The 15,930-nt window shown below is 34.4% G+C and overlaps 1 protein-coding gene across 1 annotated transcript; it reads left to right on the top strand.

Annotated features, from left to right (window-relative positions):
• The first annotated feature begins 1,655 nt into the window (after positions 1–1,655).
• On the top strand, positions 1,656–15,911 carry LOC132299042 (NAD-dependent malic enzyme 59 kDa isoform, mitochondrial). Its single transcript, XM_059795471.1, has 19 exons — positions 1,656–2,144; positions 3,864–3,960; positions 6,316–6,434; positions 6,514–6,681; positions 7,347–7,475; positions 8,078–8,138; positions 9,718–9,821; positions 9,909–9,992; positions 10,097–10,203; positions 10,322–10,415; positions 10,705–10,818; positions 11,047–11,112; positions 11,790–11,862; positions 11,951–12,037; positions 12,907–12,961; positions 13,049–13,120; positions 14,607–14,669; positions 15,273–15,387; positions 15,549–15,911. The coding sequence occupies exons 1-19, from the start codon at positions 2,013–2,015 to the stop codon at positions 15,618–15,620; spliced, it is 1,812 nt and encodes a 603-aa protein (XP_059651454.1). The 5' UTR covers positions 1,656–2,012; the 3' UTR covers positions 15,621–15,911.
• The last annotated feature ends 19 nt before the right edge of the window (positions 15,912–15,930 follow it).

Here is a 15,930-nt window from a genome sequence, read left to right as displayed (position 1 = left end):
TGTTTCTACTTCTCTTAAATTCAATTGAAACACAATTCTAAGCCATAGACCTCACTTCCAATCTTTTTCTTTTTCATTTTTTTCCTGAAAGATTAACAATATAATATTAATTGAAGACAGCAGAAAAAAGAAAAAAAATAATTCATTCATTGCAACAGAATTATTGAAGAAAAGTATTCTATAAAAAGAAGATTTTTTTTATCAATTATTTCTATAATTGATATAGAAAAAAAGTCTAAAATTAGTTAGTTTACTTAATATGTCAGGTAAAATCTAGGAGGACAATTGGTTTATTACCACGAATAAGTAAAGGAGGTGAAAAATAGAAAGTTTACAGTGGAAAAAGTAGTTATGGTGTGATAAAATAAGTAATGATGTATTAATTAGAAAGAAATAGTATATTATTTAAAAAGAAAAGTGAAGTGCAAATATAGCCTCACTTGAATTGAGACAATTATTTTGAAACGGTCAAAAATAAAAAAGGTACACATTTTTGTAGGTTGATGGGAGTATTTATATATATATATTAAAAATAAAGAACAAACTCAACTAGTTGATAGCTAAAAAAAATAAATGAGTGTTGTTCCTCCACAATCGCTCTCCTAATTGGTCACAATTTCTATATTTATACATTCATTTCTAAAATGTCTCATTCCTTAAGAGAAATTAAAAATATAAACTTTTAAGGCAAAAGTGCCAATCTTTTCTTAGATTATTTTCTTTCCTTTTTTTTATTTGTCCTTTAACTATATATATATATATATATATATATGTTATATATGAATTTACAGTTGAAAAATAAGAATGGTTTAATTAGCAAAGAATTGGTTCGACTTACCTAACAATATATACATATATATATATATATATATAATGTATACATATTTATATACATAAACAACTATATATAGTGTGTGTATATATATATGGATTAAGTGAGGAAAGAAAAAAAAAAAAAAGAAAAGAAAAAAACTTATATGGTATATGAACAAATGATAACTTAGAGAGAAGAAATGATTAAAAGACATTTTTGTTTTAAAAACTTATATTTTTAATTACTAATGATCATGTAAATATAAGAAATTGTGACCAATTATATACGTGTTCGTTGATTAAGTGAGGAGAGAGAGAAAAAAGAAAAACGTATACGATATATGAATAAACGATCAACTTACACGGAGGACAAATGATTGAATGGTTAAAGGGCATTCTTGTTAAATTTATATCTAAGTAATCCCTCTGATTAAATAAATAAATAAATAAATAAGACAAAAGAATAATCAACTTTACACGAAAAAAACCTCTTCACACGTGGGTTTGTGTCATTACGGCGAAGAACTCATGTGCTCCCAAGACCATAATAAGTTGTTTCTCGATTTCCACTATTGTCGCAGAAAGTCCAAATAAGTCATACTTCAAATTTCGATCCCCGCCGGTAAAAACACCGAACACCCCATCTTCAGTGTTCTCATCAACACCTGAACTCCAACCTTCCCCAGTAACAACTGTCAACGTGCTGAATTCTGACTAGTAGCCACTTCGTCTGACCCACACTCATAAACCTAGCATTTCAAAATCCCATATATGCCCCTCACTGCCCTCCTTTTAATCGGGCAGATCAATCACCAATCAAAGTCGCATTTCGAACATTCCCTCCCGTTGATCGGCCTACACTCACTGCCCGTGCCCGTAAATCTCGGGCAACTCTAAGTCCAGGTATCGTCAGTCTCTCAAACACAGCTTCTTCAACTCTTCGTACCCTCCAAGACTCAACCAAAGTGTGAAAGAAAGTACCAAATCAGAGAGACATCCACATCTACATATATATATATATATATATACAGACTTATATATATAACATCATTCGTTTTCATTTACTTTCAACACAATGTTGTGAAGAAGACATCAATCGGGATTATATATTATAAGTGGAGTCAGAGTCAGTCGTTGCTCTGATCTTCAATCTCGAGTTAGTTGGTTTTGTGTTTCGTTATTGATTTCTAGGATATAAAATGTGGAGACTTGCTCGATCTGCGGTGGCATCAAATCTCCGTCGGTCACGGCGGTTCTCGACGGCTATTCCTGGTCCCTGCATAGTTCATAAGCGTGGAGCAGATATTCTTCACGATCCGTGGTTCAACAAGGTCGATTTCTATCTTTATTTTGTGCTCATGCTTGTGTTCTTCAATTTGAAGTTCGCTCGTTTTTCTTTGCAAGTTAAGAGATGATCTGAGTAAATTATTTCAAAATTTTATTATCTAACGCAGGCATTTGCACCAAATTTAATTCAAGTTGTTGATGCGAAACTGAGTAGATTTTAATGCTTTGAGTTCTTGTTAGATTTACAACCTTGTAGTTTTGTGAATTATATAGGTTTATGTTGTTCTAAATAAGATCAATTTATTCAAATGAATGGGCGTGTCTTCAAAATGTCAATTTTTGTTCTTTTGATGTTTAGATTTATTTTTGTTTGGACGATTAGAAATTCAAACTGGCCTTAAATTGTTGCCAATTGTTGTACAAGTTTCAACTCTACTGGATTCTAGTAAAGACCAACTAAAGATGAGCCCAAAAAAAAAAAAAAATGGTATCATTTTTTTTTTTTTTTTTTTTTTCTGGAATATCCAATAAACTATTTAATCATGCTTTAACTAAACTACATTAATTGACTTTTGTTCTAGAATTCTAGCATTAGAAGAAGCCTTTACATTACTTTACAAGCACCTTTTCAGGTTACTGATTCTCCTCTACAGCCCCTTTTAGGTATTAAATCTACCTTCTTTTGTTGACAGGCGAAAATAAGACCTGAATTATGAGCAGAATTAAATTATTTAATCATGCTTCAACTAAATTAAGTGACTTTGTTCTAGACTTCTAGCATTAGAAGAAACCTTTACATTACTTTTCAAGCACTTTTTCAGGTTACATAATTATTAGTAGTGTTGAAGCAATAATCTATCGGGAAAAGGAAAAAGAAACGGTTGCCTATATGCAAGGAGACTTCTTAAGAAGAGTTGTGTCCTTGTCAGACAGTGCTCTCTTCCCTCTGGAATGTGTTGGAAATGCTCATAATGTGTTTATGTTCATCAACTCAAAAAAGGCTTGAGTGCTTCACCCAACACAGGCTTCATGCTGACAAAGGTTTTACATTGGCTATCAGCTACCTAATGAAACACTGCTTTTCCCGAGCTTGAGACCAGCTGTGTAATATAGTATACACTAAGCATGAATATGTGGAGTTGGTGTCTAAAATTTAAAAAGAGAAAAAAATGGATATTAATATATTATCCACATGGCTGGATTAGTTCAAGCATGCAACGGAAATGTTTGGATAAAGAAATAGCACAGAGTCGTAAAGACAAAAAAAAGGATAAAATTATAAGAGTTGTACACATAATATAATAAATGCATTATGAGAGTTGCACTTCATCTTCCAAGTTATGCAGCTTTTAGTTAAACTTGTACACATGAATCAAATATATATTTGTTTCATCTTCCAAGTTTGCTGAATGTTAGTATAATATTTTGATAAGTGAAAAAGATTTAAATCCAGTGTTCTACTTTTTTTGTTTTTCCTGAATAAAAGAACTTGAATGCTAGTATAATATGGAAATAGTATTAATATACTTCCATGTACATATCCTAATTTTGTGTGCTTCAAGGATTAATGTTTGATTTTATTCTAATGAATTCTGTAACAGCAGTCAATTGAGCATTTTATGTTTGAAATAGATCAATCAAACTTATAATCACATCTGGGAAAAAAGGAGCAGTGATGACTAATGATATCATATCAATTTCTTTATTATTATCCCCTCCTCTTTCTTCTGTTTCATTCTTGTGTGTGGATTTTTCAAGAGCAGGACACTGGCTTCCCTTTGACAGAAAGAGATCGGCTTGGCCTCCGTGGTCTCCTCCCACCTCGTGTGATATCATTTGAGCAGCAATACGCACGATTTAGTGAGTTTGGCATTTTATTTTGTTTTTTTATTCTTGAAGCAGTCATTTCAAAACTCTTGGAAATTTGTATTCTGCATACTATAGTTATCCTATCCTAGTTTCTGTTTTAGGGCTAAAAGTTCAATCAGATTTACATAATTAATTTTATACTTGGATGATAACATAATTCAAGATCTGAAAGACATCTGTAATGGATCTTTTTTCTAGCTATTTGCAGGTGAAAAAATACATTGTAAAATCATTTTAACAAATCAAAGAACATTTTCACATTAACTGATGTGTACAAGTAAGGGATTTATGCCAAGCTTGTTGTTGGAGAAGTATCTACAGTATATTTATGGGTGCTGGATGGCACTTGTTAGCTATTGCATTTCCTTCATTTAAAGTGTCCTCTCTCTCTCTCTCTCTTGTCTGTGCTTGTTGGGCCATGCCCAATTTAGTTGGAGGTACTTATCAATGGTGTATGAGAAATTTAAAAATTTTAATTGAAGATTTCCTTTTGGTTTACCCGAAAATTGCTTTATTATGTGTTGGTTTTGGAAGAAGAGTTGCTTTAGTAGCAGTGGAAGCTTTTGTTTTATATATTTTTTCTGCTCATAAGGGTGCAATATAAGGTTGTATGTTTGAATAGAGAAATTCTTAGCGAAGTATTTCTTATTCCCAGTAAGTGATCGGAGAAGATATATCATCCAGAGAGTATACGAAAAAGGGCTGATACAGGTATCATAAAGGGGAATGCCCAAATCATGAAGGCATCTCCGTTAATAAAGGATTTGTATGTCTTGTGAAGGTGACAATGCTTTTTATACAAACGGCCACAAAGTTTACTATCTGGATTGATCCACTCCCATTTAGCTCTTCCCTTATTAGGCTCTTTAACAATGCCTTTAGATAATTAGGAGGGAAAGGAGAAAAAGATGGTAGCATTAGTTATTGAAAAAATAAAGGAAAGGAGAGGACAATTTAATCTCTCCTCATGTTTAGGTAACTCTGGAGGGGAAAGAAAGGAGAGGATTGTGGTGACCGTTCATCATGGTTGGGAAAGTTAGTGGAGAGCAAATAAGGGAGAGGGTTGTTTTATGTTACGAGTGTCAAGAGCAAAGCTAAAATTCACTTGTTACAAAAAATAAGACAAACCGGATAAGTACTAACTCTCCCGTCTTCTCCTTCCAAATCCTCTCACTTTTGAGAGGATAGCCAAAATACAATTCAAGGAGTAAGGCTCTCCCTCCTACATTTCTACCTCCAGTTGCTCTCCTTCCAGTCTCCTTTTTCTTTTTTCTTTTTTAAAAAGCACAATATAAGCTTTCAATCTTCTTCTTTCCTCTCATTTCTCTCCAAATCTCTCAATCCAAATGCAATGTTAAAGTTATGCCGAAGATAGCGGAAACAATGAGTTCAGCAGTTTGCCACCAAGCATAGAAATACACATTTAAGAATATTAAAGTTTGCTTTCATCAGTGCATAACACCAGGCAGACAACATTTTAGACTGGCCTTTTTCACTGTTGTGCCTAGACACAAATTTTCCATAACTTAGTACATCAATTGGAAGGATTGGTGGGTGGCAAATACTGTCTTATGGGAAGGGACATGATTTGCACCTTGAGGAATATCTTTTACTTCGTCTTCTGACATTTTCTTCAACAAATACTGCACCAGTAAAAGATCGTGGCAATATCAATTAGATAATATTGTGATGAGCACCAAAGAGCTCTTGTGATGGCAATATTCGTCCACAGTTATCACCTCTTGCTAACCTTCCCCACTTGGCCACCAAACCTACTAACTTATAGATCCCATCTTGTCAGATTACAAGGTGACATATCATATTACTAGTGACACTGATATCAGAATAAATAGGAAGACAGATTTTAAACATTTTCGGGTATCTGTAGTGCTGTGAGGGGAGAATTCCATGATGGGGTGCGCGAAAGCTACAAGTTGCCCTTTATAGCTCATATAGGGCATTTGGTCTTATGACATCCCACTGCACATAGAAGAGTCCAGTGCAAAGTTGAATGCATAAATAGCAAGAAATAGACCAGAAAACCAGAAATTTTCCGCGATGTATTTTAACATTATTTCCTAGAGTTATAAAGACTTCTGATTAGGTTCATTGAAAAATATTCCTTGCATATGAGTTAACCGGAATAATATACCTCATGCGAACACTCTCCTTTACTAGAACATTTTTTTGTCACTTGATGTAAATCAGCCTTCTGCCTTTTGATGGGATCTTCTTCTTCTTTTTATACTTGTCTTTCAATTCACAGAGCTCTCTCAAAATAATTTGTTTCTAAAGGTGATGGCCTTATTAATTATTAATACTGTGATTCTATTGTTTGTATTGTAGTGGAATCGTTTCGGTCACTAGAGAAAAATACACAAGGCCAACCAGATAGTACCGTGACCCTTTCAAAATGGAGGATCCTGAATAGACTGCATGACAGGAACGAGACACTATACTATCGAGTAAGTACAGTGGCAAATACCAACTTATAAATGTTAGGCGCTTAAAAGTTTAAATGTAAACCCTTCTTTTCTCTTTCAGGTCCTTATTGATAACATTAAAGACTTTGCTCCGATAATATACACTCCTACAGTAGGATTGGTATGTCAAAACTATTCAGGTTTGTTTAGACGCCCACGTGGAATGTATTTCTGTGCAAAAGATAAAGGGGAGATGATGTCCATGATCTACAATTGGCCCTCCCATCAGGTAGTACATAAATCTCATTGATTGATGCTTTCCATTGAATCAGTAAAGCTTGATCGATGTTTTTTTCTACTGTTTTGTGATTCTACTTTACTGTTTTACTTGATTGATGCTTTTCATTTTTTTACTCTTCCCTACTTGGGTTATACTGTTACAGTAACTATTCAATAGGAAGGGAAAAAAAGAGGATGTGAACCGGTTAAAATGAATGAGAAAAAAGAGGATATGAAGCAGTAACGCTTGAAAATAAATAAAAAATAAAAAAAGAAGAAAGAAGCTAACTGTCCATTTGGGTAGTAAGCAATGGGTACGGATGTGATTACTAAGTGTTAGCTGTTAATTTTGGTAGCTGGATAATATTACCCACCTGAAACAATAACTAATGTAGGAGCGTGGTTATCCTCAAGTATTAATTGCGTTCACATCATATTTCAAGCATGGATTGTTGGCATCAAAACTCTTAATGGTATTCGTCATACGATAAATACCATGAGTATTTCAGTGTATAGAATTAACAATATTCATGCTGATAGTTTACTATGTCATTAATATTGAGCTCCTGTGTTTGCCATATAATTAAATGGTTGCATTCTGCAGTTGCAGCACTAGATTATGTCTCCTTTGCGCTAAACATATGATGTTTTTACTTTTTCTTCTCTGCATTTCAGGTTGACATGATAGTGCTGACGGATGGCAGTCGTATCCTTGGCCTAGGTGATCTGGGAGTTCAGGGAATTGGAATAGCCATTGGAAAACTTGATATGTATGTTGCAGCTGCTGGTATCAACCCACAGAGAGTATGCTCCACTCATCTTTTTATTTTATTTTATTTTTATACGAGCATATATGCATAATTTTTAATTGTATTTTATTTTTATACGAGCATGTGCATGTCTGCACACGTAAACATGTATGCGTTGTATAGTATATATGCATAATTTTGTGCATCCATACCCGTGCACTTTTGTGTGCATGAGCAAATATATGTATTTGATGCCAAGTCGACTCTGGATATTTACTGTGCTTGATATGGTTTACAGCACATTATTTTCTAATTATGGACAAAGAACGTTAAATCGTGTGCTTGCTCATATGTTGGCAATATATATACTATCAATACTTTATAACCATAGTTGACTATTTTCATACATTTAGGTATATATAGGTTATACAGATGAGTGCATATATATGCATTATAGATAGAACCAAGACAGAGTGGACATCATTTTCATGTAAATCAGACTTGAAAGATATCTTGACATTGATATAAATAGCTTAATATTTCAAATCCTAAGTTCAATGCTACATTTTCTGTTTCAATTTTTTATTTAATCCTACCTTTGTTCTATTTTCTTGTTTAACTTTTTTATGTTAATGTACATATTATCTTTTCTGACAGATACTCCCAATTATGCTTGATGTTGGTACTAACAACCAAAAGCTTCTTGATAATCCTCTATGTGAGTAGAATATTGACACTTAAGAGTTGCTCCATATTTGCACAGTGGTTCCAATATTTCTTTTTTCTCTTTAATTCTTTAATTTGCTATTTGTTTTCTTGATGTTGGGGCTAACAATCCAAAGTTTCTTTTCTTTTAGTTGTTTATGTTTCATATATGGTTACATGTAGTTTGGATTGAATATATTCAATTTGATTCACTTCATCTTTTTATTTTCAGAAGCCAATTTGATTCTTTTGCCTTTTACTGCAATAAAATATTCTCTTTCTTACACATTGTGATAATTTTCAGTGACATCGGATGCCTCTCTCTCTCTCTCTCTCACACACACACACACACACACACACATGCACATGCAGGAAAAAAGAAGTTGCAGTGATTCACACATCTTCATCATTTGCTTGGTTCTTTAATTTTTGTTTCATCCATTTTCGTTAACTTGAGGTGCAATAGTGTGTTTCAATACACTTCAATACTCTCCTTTATTCCATGCAGAAAGCAACAACTAGAATCTCATTCAAATTGCTTATGTGCTCAAAACACCCAAAAAATAGTTATAACACTTATTATATTCGCCAAATTTATTTGTATAAAAAAAATTAATGGAAGGGAGCTTAATTGTTATATTTTTTCAGAGACCAACTGCAGATGCATAAAGTGTTTCTAAACACAAAATAATTGATTAGTGGTTTCAATGAATAGAACTTTTGTAGACCTAACAGTGTGTTAGTTGGGTATAACATTTAATGGAAATAAGCGGAGGGAAACTTTCTTCCGGGTATAACATTCAAATCACTTGGCATCTTTTCCCTCCCCTCATTTTGTCCCCTCATTTTCTTTTTCCCTATGTATACGTCTTTCACTCTCATATCTTCTTTTTTATCCCATTATCCATTCTTTGTACCAAATTGAGCATAAGAATGTAACAAGAACTGCCTTATATGACATGAGCCTGCATATAGATATGTTATTTTCCATGAACTTATTAGAGTTATATATGACATCTAGAATTCATACTGTACTAAAGTTTAGACAATAAGAAACAATCATATGGTTCAGTCACTTGGACATTGGCTGTGAATCTAAAGGCTGCAATGGCCTGATGTCACTCCAAAATCTTCCTTCTCTGATCAATTTAAATGGAAGCTGATAGAGCAGGATTTCTGTATAATAATGCTGTGGTTAGCTAGCATCACAAAAGTTTCTGTCTCATATGACCTTGGATAAGAATATTTTATATCATTCATTTGAATTTCATTGCCTCATAAGTTGCGCCTCTTTTTTTTAAATGTATATATATATATATATATAGATATGTTCTCCTTTATTTTTTCTTTTACAGAGAGAGGCCTTGTGCCTTCCAAGTTTTGTAATATTGGGTGTTTACTTGTGTGAAGGCTGACCTTCCCTGTTATAACTTAGGAGTTGACTCCTTACATTGACTAATTACATTTTTTATCTTTTATTCTGGTTCATGTTTATCCACTTCTCACTTCCCTGTTATAACTTAGGACTGAACTAATAAAGTGCATGTAGGCCTGTTCTTTCTAGTGAACTTTATTAGAATTTCTTCTCACAGATTTAGGACTGCGGCAACCTAGGTTGGAAGGAGAAGAATATCTATCAATTGTTGATGAATTCATGGAAGCTGTTTACACACGTTGGCCCAAGGCTATTGTGCAGGTCCATTTCGTTTAGAAGTATGACTTCTAAAGTTGGCTTTAATTAAAGATCATACTGGTAAGTTGATGTTTGGGTCAATCTTTTCAGTTTGAAGATTTTCAAATGAAGTGGGCTTTTGAGACGCTGCAACGGTATCGTAAAAGGTTTTGCATGTTCAATGATGACATACAGGTGAGTGCTATCTTTTAACATTCTGCTATTTTGTATGGAAATAGTGAATAATACAAGAGGACACTGTGAAGTGCTATGGTATTATTAAGGGTACTGTATTATAGGGAACTGCTGGTGTTGCACTGGCTGGACTACTGGGATCTGTAAGAGCACAAGGGAGGCCATTGGCCGACTTTGTGAATCAAAAGATGGTTGTGGTTGGAGCTGGAAGGTAGTGGCAAAAGAGATAGTGAACTGCAGTCCTAGTTTATTTACAACTTCCCATTAGCTACATGTAATTGTTATTGGCAGTTTTGCCTTGCATCATCTGATCTTTAATTGTCTTGCAGTGCAGGGCTTGGTGTTTTTAACATGGCCATGCAGGCTGCTTCAAGAATGGCAGGAACAACAGCAAATCCTCAATTTTTCTTGCTTGACAAAGATGTGTGGTTCTACACCTGTAATTTGCATTCTAGTGATGAAAACCTTAATAATATGTGTGCGTGTGTAAAGATGTGTTAAACATACTTTTAGGAGATGGTGCGATGGTGGTCTAATGATTTTGCATACCATCTACTTCATTCACGAGTTTCTTTTCTTCATGTAGTTATATAATCAGTTAGTACTCTGCATGTAGTGGAAAAAATCTATCTGCTGGGGAGAAGAAGATAGCAATGTTAAGTTGCGATTCATCCATTTCACCTTTGTTTGAGAAGTGTCTTCCTGGATGCAGGGTCTCATCACAAAAGAGAGGAAGAATATCGCTCCAGCAGCAGCACCATTTGCTAAAGCCCCAGGAGAGATTGAAGGATTAGGACTCAGGGAGGGAGCTAGTCTCGTCGAAGTGGTAAATCTTATAGGGATTCTTCGGCTGCATCTTTTGGTTGAAAGCTGAATCCAGGATGAATTCTAGACACACACACACAAAAAAGAAACAATTTAGCACTTATATTATAATTTCTTGAATACAAGAAAGTTTGGTCATTTGCCTTTAGGATTGTAATCTTCATCTTTCAGAGCTTTGCTACTCGTGTAATTTAGATAACTAAATGATTGGGCACAAAATGTTGTTCAGGTCAAAAAGGTCAAGCCTCATGTGCTTCTTGGTTTATCCGGAGTTGGAGGTATCTTCAATCAGGAGGTGGGCTCACGCTTAATTATACTTCCTCATTCTCTTTAACATCTTAATTTCAAATAAATAAATAGATAATTTAACAAGTGAAGGTTTCTTTTTTATGTCTGGAAATGCATATTTATCTATCTGGCTTCTTTTATGTCTGGAAATGCATATATATTGGTGAACATTTTTTATTGGAGCGATGAGCCTCAGCTTTCTACTCATATTTTGTCTCACAGAGGAATAGTTCTTCTACTGGAATTCATTAGCATTGCGAGTTTGTTTTGTCTTGTGTTTTTTATGTTGGCATTTAGAGTGTCTCTCTTTGTTTACCCATCTTTGTTTTTACTTTTCCAATGGTGTAGATGTATTTGTCATTCCACATTTCATGACAAACTTGAACCTATCAATTATATATAAAAAAAGAGTTGTTCATTAACTTCACCAGATTTTTGCATTTGTTCCCCTAATTGTGAACTACACCATCTCAGCAAAGTCTTAGACCCAATTACTTGGATTCAACAATTTGAATCCTTCTTTTATAGTCAGCTTTTTGTATATATTTTTAGTGTTACAAAGCATTGAAGTGCTGTCACCTGATTGTCATGTAATGAATATTACAATCAAATTTTGAATATGGTCAAGTGTGTACACTTCAATTACCAAAATTCCTTATTTTTATTGCTTGGCGTATACATCAGGTGCTTAATGCCATGAGGGAGTCGGATTCCACAAAACCTGCCATTTTTGCTATGTCAAATCCTACAATGAATGGTTTGTCTCTGCAAACTCTGAATCATTCACTTTTTATTTATGACTTCCTCTACACTACTGAGCATTCTCTTTGTATTCTATGGAACAGCTGAATGCACTGCCGTAGATGCTTTTACACATGCTGGAGAAAATATTGTTTTTGCAAGCGGGAGCCCATTTGAAAATGTTGATCTTGGTACTTTTCCTTTCCATTGATGCTAAATTTTTGTTTGGAACCAAAGAAGCACGGATACAGTTGCGGACATGATATGAATATGCAGAAAAATTAAATCTTAAAGAAGTGAGATATGGACATAGCAGTAAAAAGTATTATATATATATATATGTTAACTACCATCTACTCCAAAAGCTTAAGCTGTTGGAGAGGTGTAACTTTAATATTTTATATCCTCCAACAATATATATATATATATATATATATATATATATATATATACAACACAAATTACTTTATGTGAGTAAGTCTAATATTATGTGTATATAACATCGAACTTGTAACTTAACATCATACTAATTGTAATCATTCATGTTGTGATTGTATAGGTATACAGATAGATATATGTAAATGTATGTTGATAAATTGATGACTCCTCTTCTACTTGCTTAAGCTCTCCTTTAATAAGAGACTTATATGGCTCTTCTTTGTTAAATAATCATTCTTTTATAAATTTTTCCTTACCATTTTACTTTTTGTTGAATTAAAAATATTTTTTACTTACAGTTTTACCCTTTTCAATGATAAAAACAAGTCTTATCCAATGTTCAAGATTTATTGGTTGCAAGTTGGTGAATGCCCAGAAAGTGTCGGCCATATGTTTGAAATTAAGAATTCCGTATCTAGGTTTTAGATATATTCAAGATGTGTAAGAGCCCGTCTAGGAGTTTCTGAGAAGTTTTGGTGTCTCGACATAGAAATAAATCCTCCTTAAAACTATCCTTGTTTCTTAGTTTGGATTAATTGTACAAGCTACTATGTTTTACACATTTCTGGCCTTGTGGCCTGGTTATCTGAATTATTCTAACTTCACCAATTATTGTTTGTAGGGAATGGAAAATTTGGTCACGTAAATCAAGCTAATAACATGTACCTGTTTCCTGGGTACGTACCGATTGTTTACCTCACTATTTTGTGATCTCTATTTAATATTTTACAACAATTATCTAAAAGTTCCTCGCTTTGATTCAGGATTGGTTTGGGAACTCTTCTCTCGGGTGCTCATTTTATTTCAGATGGAATGTTACAAGCAGCTGCTGAGTGGTATGAATTAAACTAATTTCACCACTGTTCTTTGCTCTAACCCAAAAACTTCTTATCTTCATTTTAGAGAACTTAAACTAGACATTGGTCTTGACGAGATGTTATCTTTCCATGGCGGCTATGCAATTACTGACTACTAGAATGGCCTGCATGCTATGTGTGTGAGTAGTGTCAACTCTCAAGAAATTGGAAGGGTGGGGCTGGGAGTTACCGATATAAATTTTTGGTGTCCAATTCACTACTATTATGTTATTCATTAAGGTGATTACTATAAGTAACTTGGCCAGCTTTTGTCATTCACATGTTAAAACAAACTTGGTGGCCTAAAGGCCCTTCAACTTGAAAGATAATATAATATAAGATCAATACAGTTTCCCTTTTTCCCCTGTCGTGGGAATCCCCCCCCCCCCCCCGGCACCCAAAAAAAAAAAAAAGCAATAAAAAGACTACAAGGTTTACAGAAGAAATTTGAGGAACAAGGCTAGCGAGGCATATCTACCTTAAAATTCCTCTAGAGTCCATCCATGGTGCAGCAACACCATCTTCCTAGTTGTTGACAGGTTTTACTGTGCCCTTTCTTACAGCGGACTGTGTTACACCACAACACCACAACAGTGACACATGGGAAATTTTTTAAGAAAAATACTCCACCTACAGTTTGGTGTTTTACTTTGCATCACTTTAGAGTCCAGTTGATCTTGTGTTCATAATAATAATGTCAAACTGGCTCGTGCCTTTCTGTGTCTGTTGCAAGAAATGCTCATCTTGCCTTATCAGGTTGTTCACCCTGTCCTGTTCCCTCCATATGAGGTCATTCCTGGAGGTTCTAGTGAAATTTTCTCTTCACTTTTTGGCATATAGTTTTTAGTAGTCCTTTAAAACATTATAACTTTTAAGAATGAGAACGTTACTTGTTGAAGAATGAGAACTTTAGGGGTGCAAAAATAAGCATTACTGATTGATGTTAAAAAATGTCCAAAATAATTGAATAGTACTCCTTTTTATCTGAATTTCAGTTTGTAAATTTCAAGTTAATACACGGCTCAACTCAGCTCGACAAAGCTGTATTTCTTTTTTGTGATCATTTACATAAATCCTATTTCCGTCTTTCCACTCTATCTAGATTCATATTTTGGTTGAACCCCTATCATGTCTTTCTTTACTATCTCAACAATGTTAATCTGATCTTTACCTCTACTAGCATTACCCTTAACCTAAATGATTTCTAACATTATGGTGCAAGTTAATGCTTGGGAAAATATGCGGTGAGTGTGTGGGGTGCAGCACACATTCGAGGGAGTTTACGTAGCATATCACATGTTCTGTGTGAATTTCAAGAGATATACTCCTAATAAGTAAAATTGGCTTGTAATTTTCTTTTTGATGACTTGATAAAAACATTGAATGCTTTACTTGGGTGGAAACGCACGGTGTGGCATTAAGCCATGTGCTGGCCTGATATTGTTAACATAATTTATCTGTGCAGCCTTGCTTCTTATATGACTGATGAAGATTGTCAAAGGGGCATCCTGTATCCATCAATCAACAGGTAATACATTTTTAGCTTCTTCTAATATTAAGTGTATCTATAATTAATGATGTTAAGTACTCAGAGATATGGAGGCTATTGGATAATAGCATACTGTATGTGCTAGGGATGCTATAGTGCAGCCTTTTACACAAACAGGTGTGCACCTCGACCACCTGATAGCCTTCTGACAAACCCGTCTCTGGTCTGTAGGTTTTGGCTAAGTTCCAAAAATTGTTTGATAATCAGGTGGTTTTTGTTTCATCACTGACCGTAGCCTGTTGAAATTAGATATGATTATACGTGCTTATGCCTGTTTATGCATTTGCATGCTAACGTGTTTATATTTATTGGCAGTACATTGCCATTTCAATACTCCACAATTGTATGCCAAATGCTATTGTTGTGGTCTCTTCTCTAAATGGCAAAACTCGTTATATACCCACCCAGTCGAATAAAATGCCCAACTAAGGATATATTAGGACCCATTCTAATTTCTGTTTAGTAGCTTAATTTAATGTAAATTAATGATTTTTGAGTTTTAATTATAGGTGCAAAAAGAAACAAGTTATTTGTTAGTGCTATGGCTTATTCTAGATTTTGATTTTGCTTTGCACGATGTAGTATTCGACACATTACTGCAGAGGTCGGAGCTGCAGTGATGCGAGCAGCTGTTGCTGAAGAGTTGGCAGAAGGACATGGCGATGTAGGACCAAGAGAGCTAATGCATATGTCAAAGGTATGATGAGCAAAATGCATCGTTTTGGTAAAATGGCCATGGAAATGGAATAATGCTTATATTATATGATAGATTTAATCTAAATTCTACTCATCCCGAGATAGCCTTGGTACGAATTCTAACGTTATTATCCATATATGGCTTTATTATTTTGGATGCAGGAGGAGACAGTTGAATATGTCACGCGCAGCATGTGGTATCCTGTTTACAGCCCTCTCGTCCATGAGAAATAAGGCTCCAATCACTGGCCGTCTCCCTGCCCACCATTTTCCTCTGGACCAACTCCTTCCCCAAGTTCTGCAGTGAGTCGTATATTCATGGTCCCTGAACTTGTAATTTCCGATTGCAGAATTGGAATTGAAGCTCCTTCAATTCAAACAGGCCTTTGTGTTGTCAATGTCTTGAAAACCATTTTTTTTGGGTATCTTTTGGAGGTATCCTTGTGGATGGTCGATATGATTAAAATGTATTCAAAAGGGCTGAAATTAAATCATAATGAATGATTGCTACTTTATTTAGTTGAACTTTTAGTGAGAAGAATGG

Source organism: Cornus florida, unplaced genomic scaffold, assembly GCF_030987335.1.
Source record: "Cornus florida cultivar Cherokee Brave unplaced genomic scaffold, ASM3098733v1 CherokeeBrave_3.0.0_Hap2_Chr03, whole genome shotgun sequence".
Classification (NCBI taxonomy): Eukaryota; Viridiplantae; Streptophyta; class Magnoliopsida; order Cornales; family Cornaceae; genus Cornus; species Cornus florida.
Note: the sequence above shows the minus strand (reverse complement) of the source record. Positions and strands in the feature narration are given on the sequence as shown.

Coding starts and splice junctions, on each gene's coding strand:
- LOC132299042 (XM_059795471.1), top strand. CDS start 2,013: ATGTGGAGACTTGCTCGATCTGCGGTGGCATCAAATCTCCGTCGGTCA. Junction 10,416..10,704: donor TTTTCTTGCTTGACAAAGAT/GTGTGGTTCTAC, acceptor TCCTGGATGCAG/GGTCTCATCACAAAAGAGAG. Junction 11,863..11,950: donor GTCAAATCCTACAATGAATG/GTTTGTCTCTGC, acceptor TCTATGGAACAG/CTGAATGCACTGCCGTAGAT.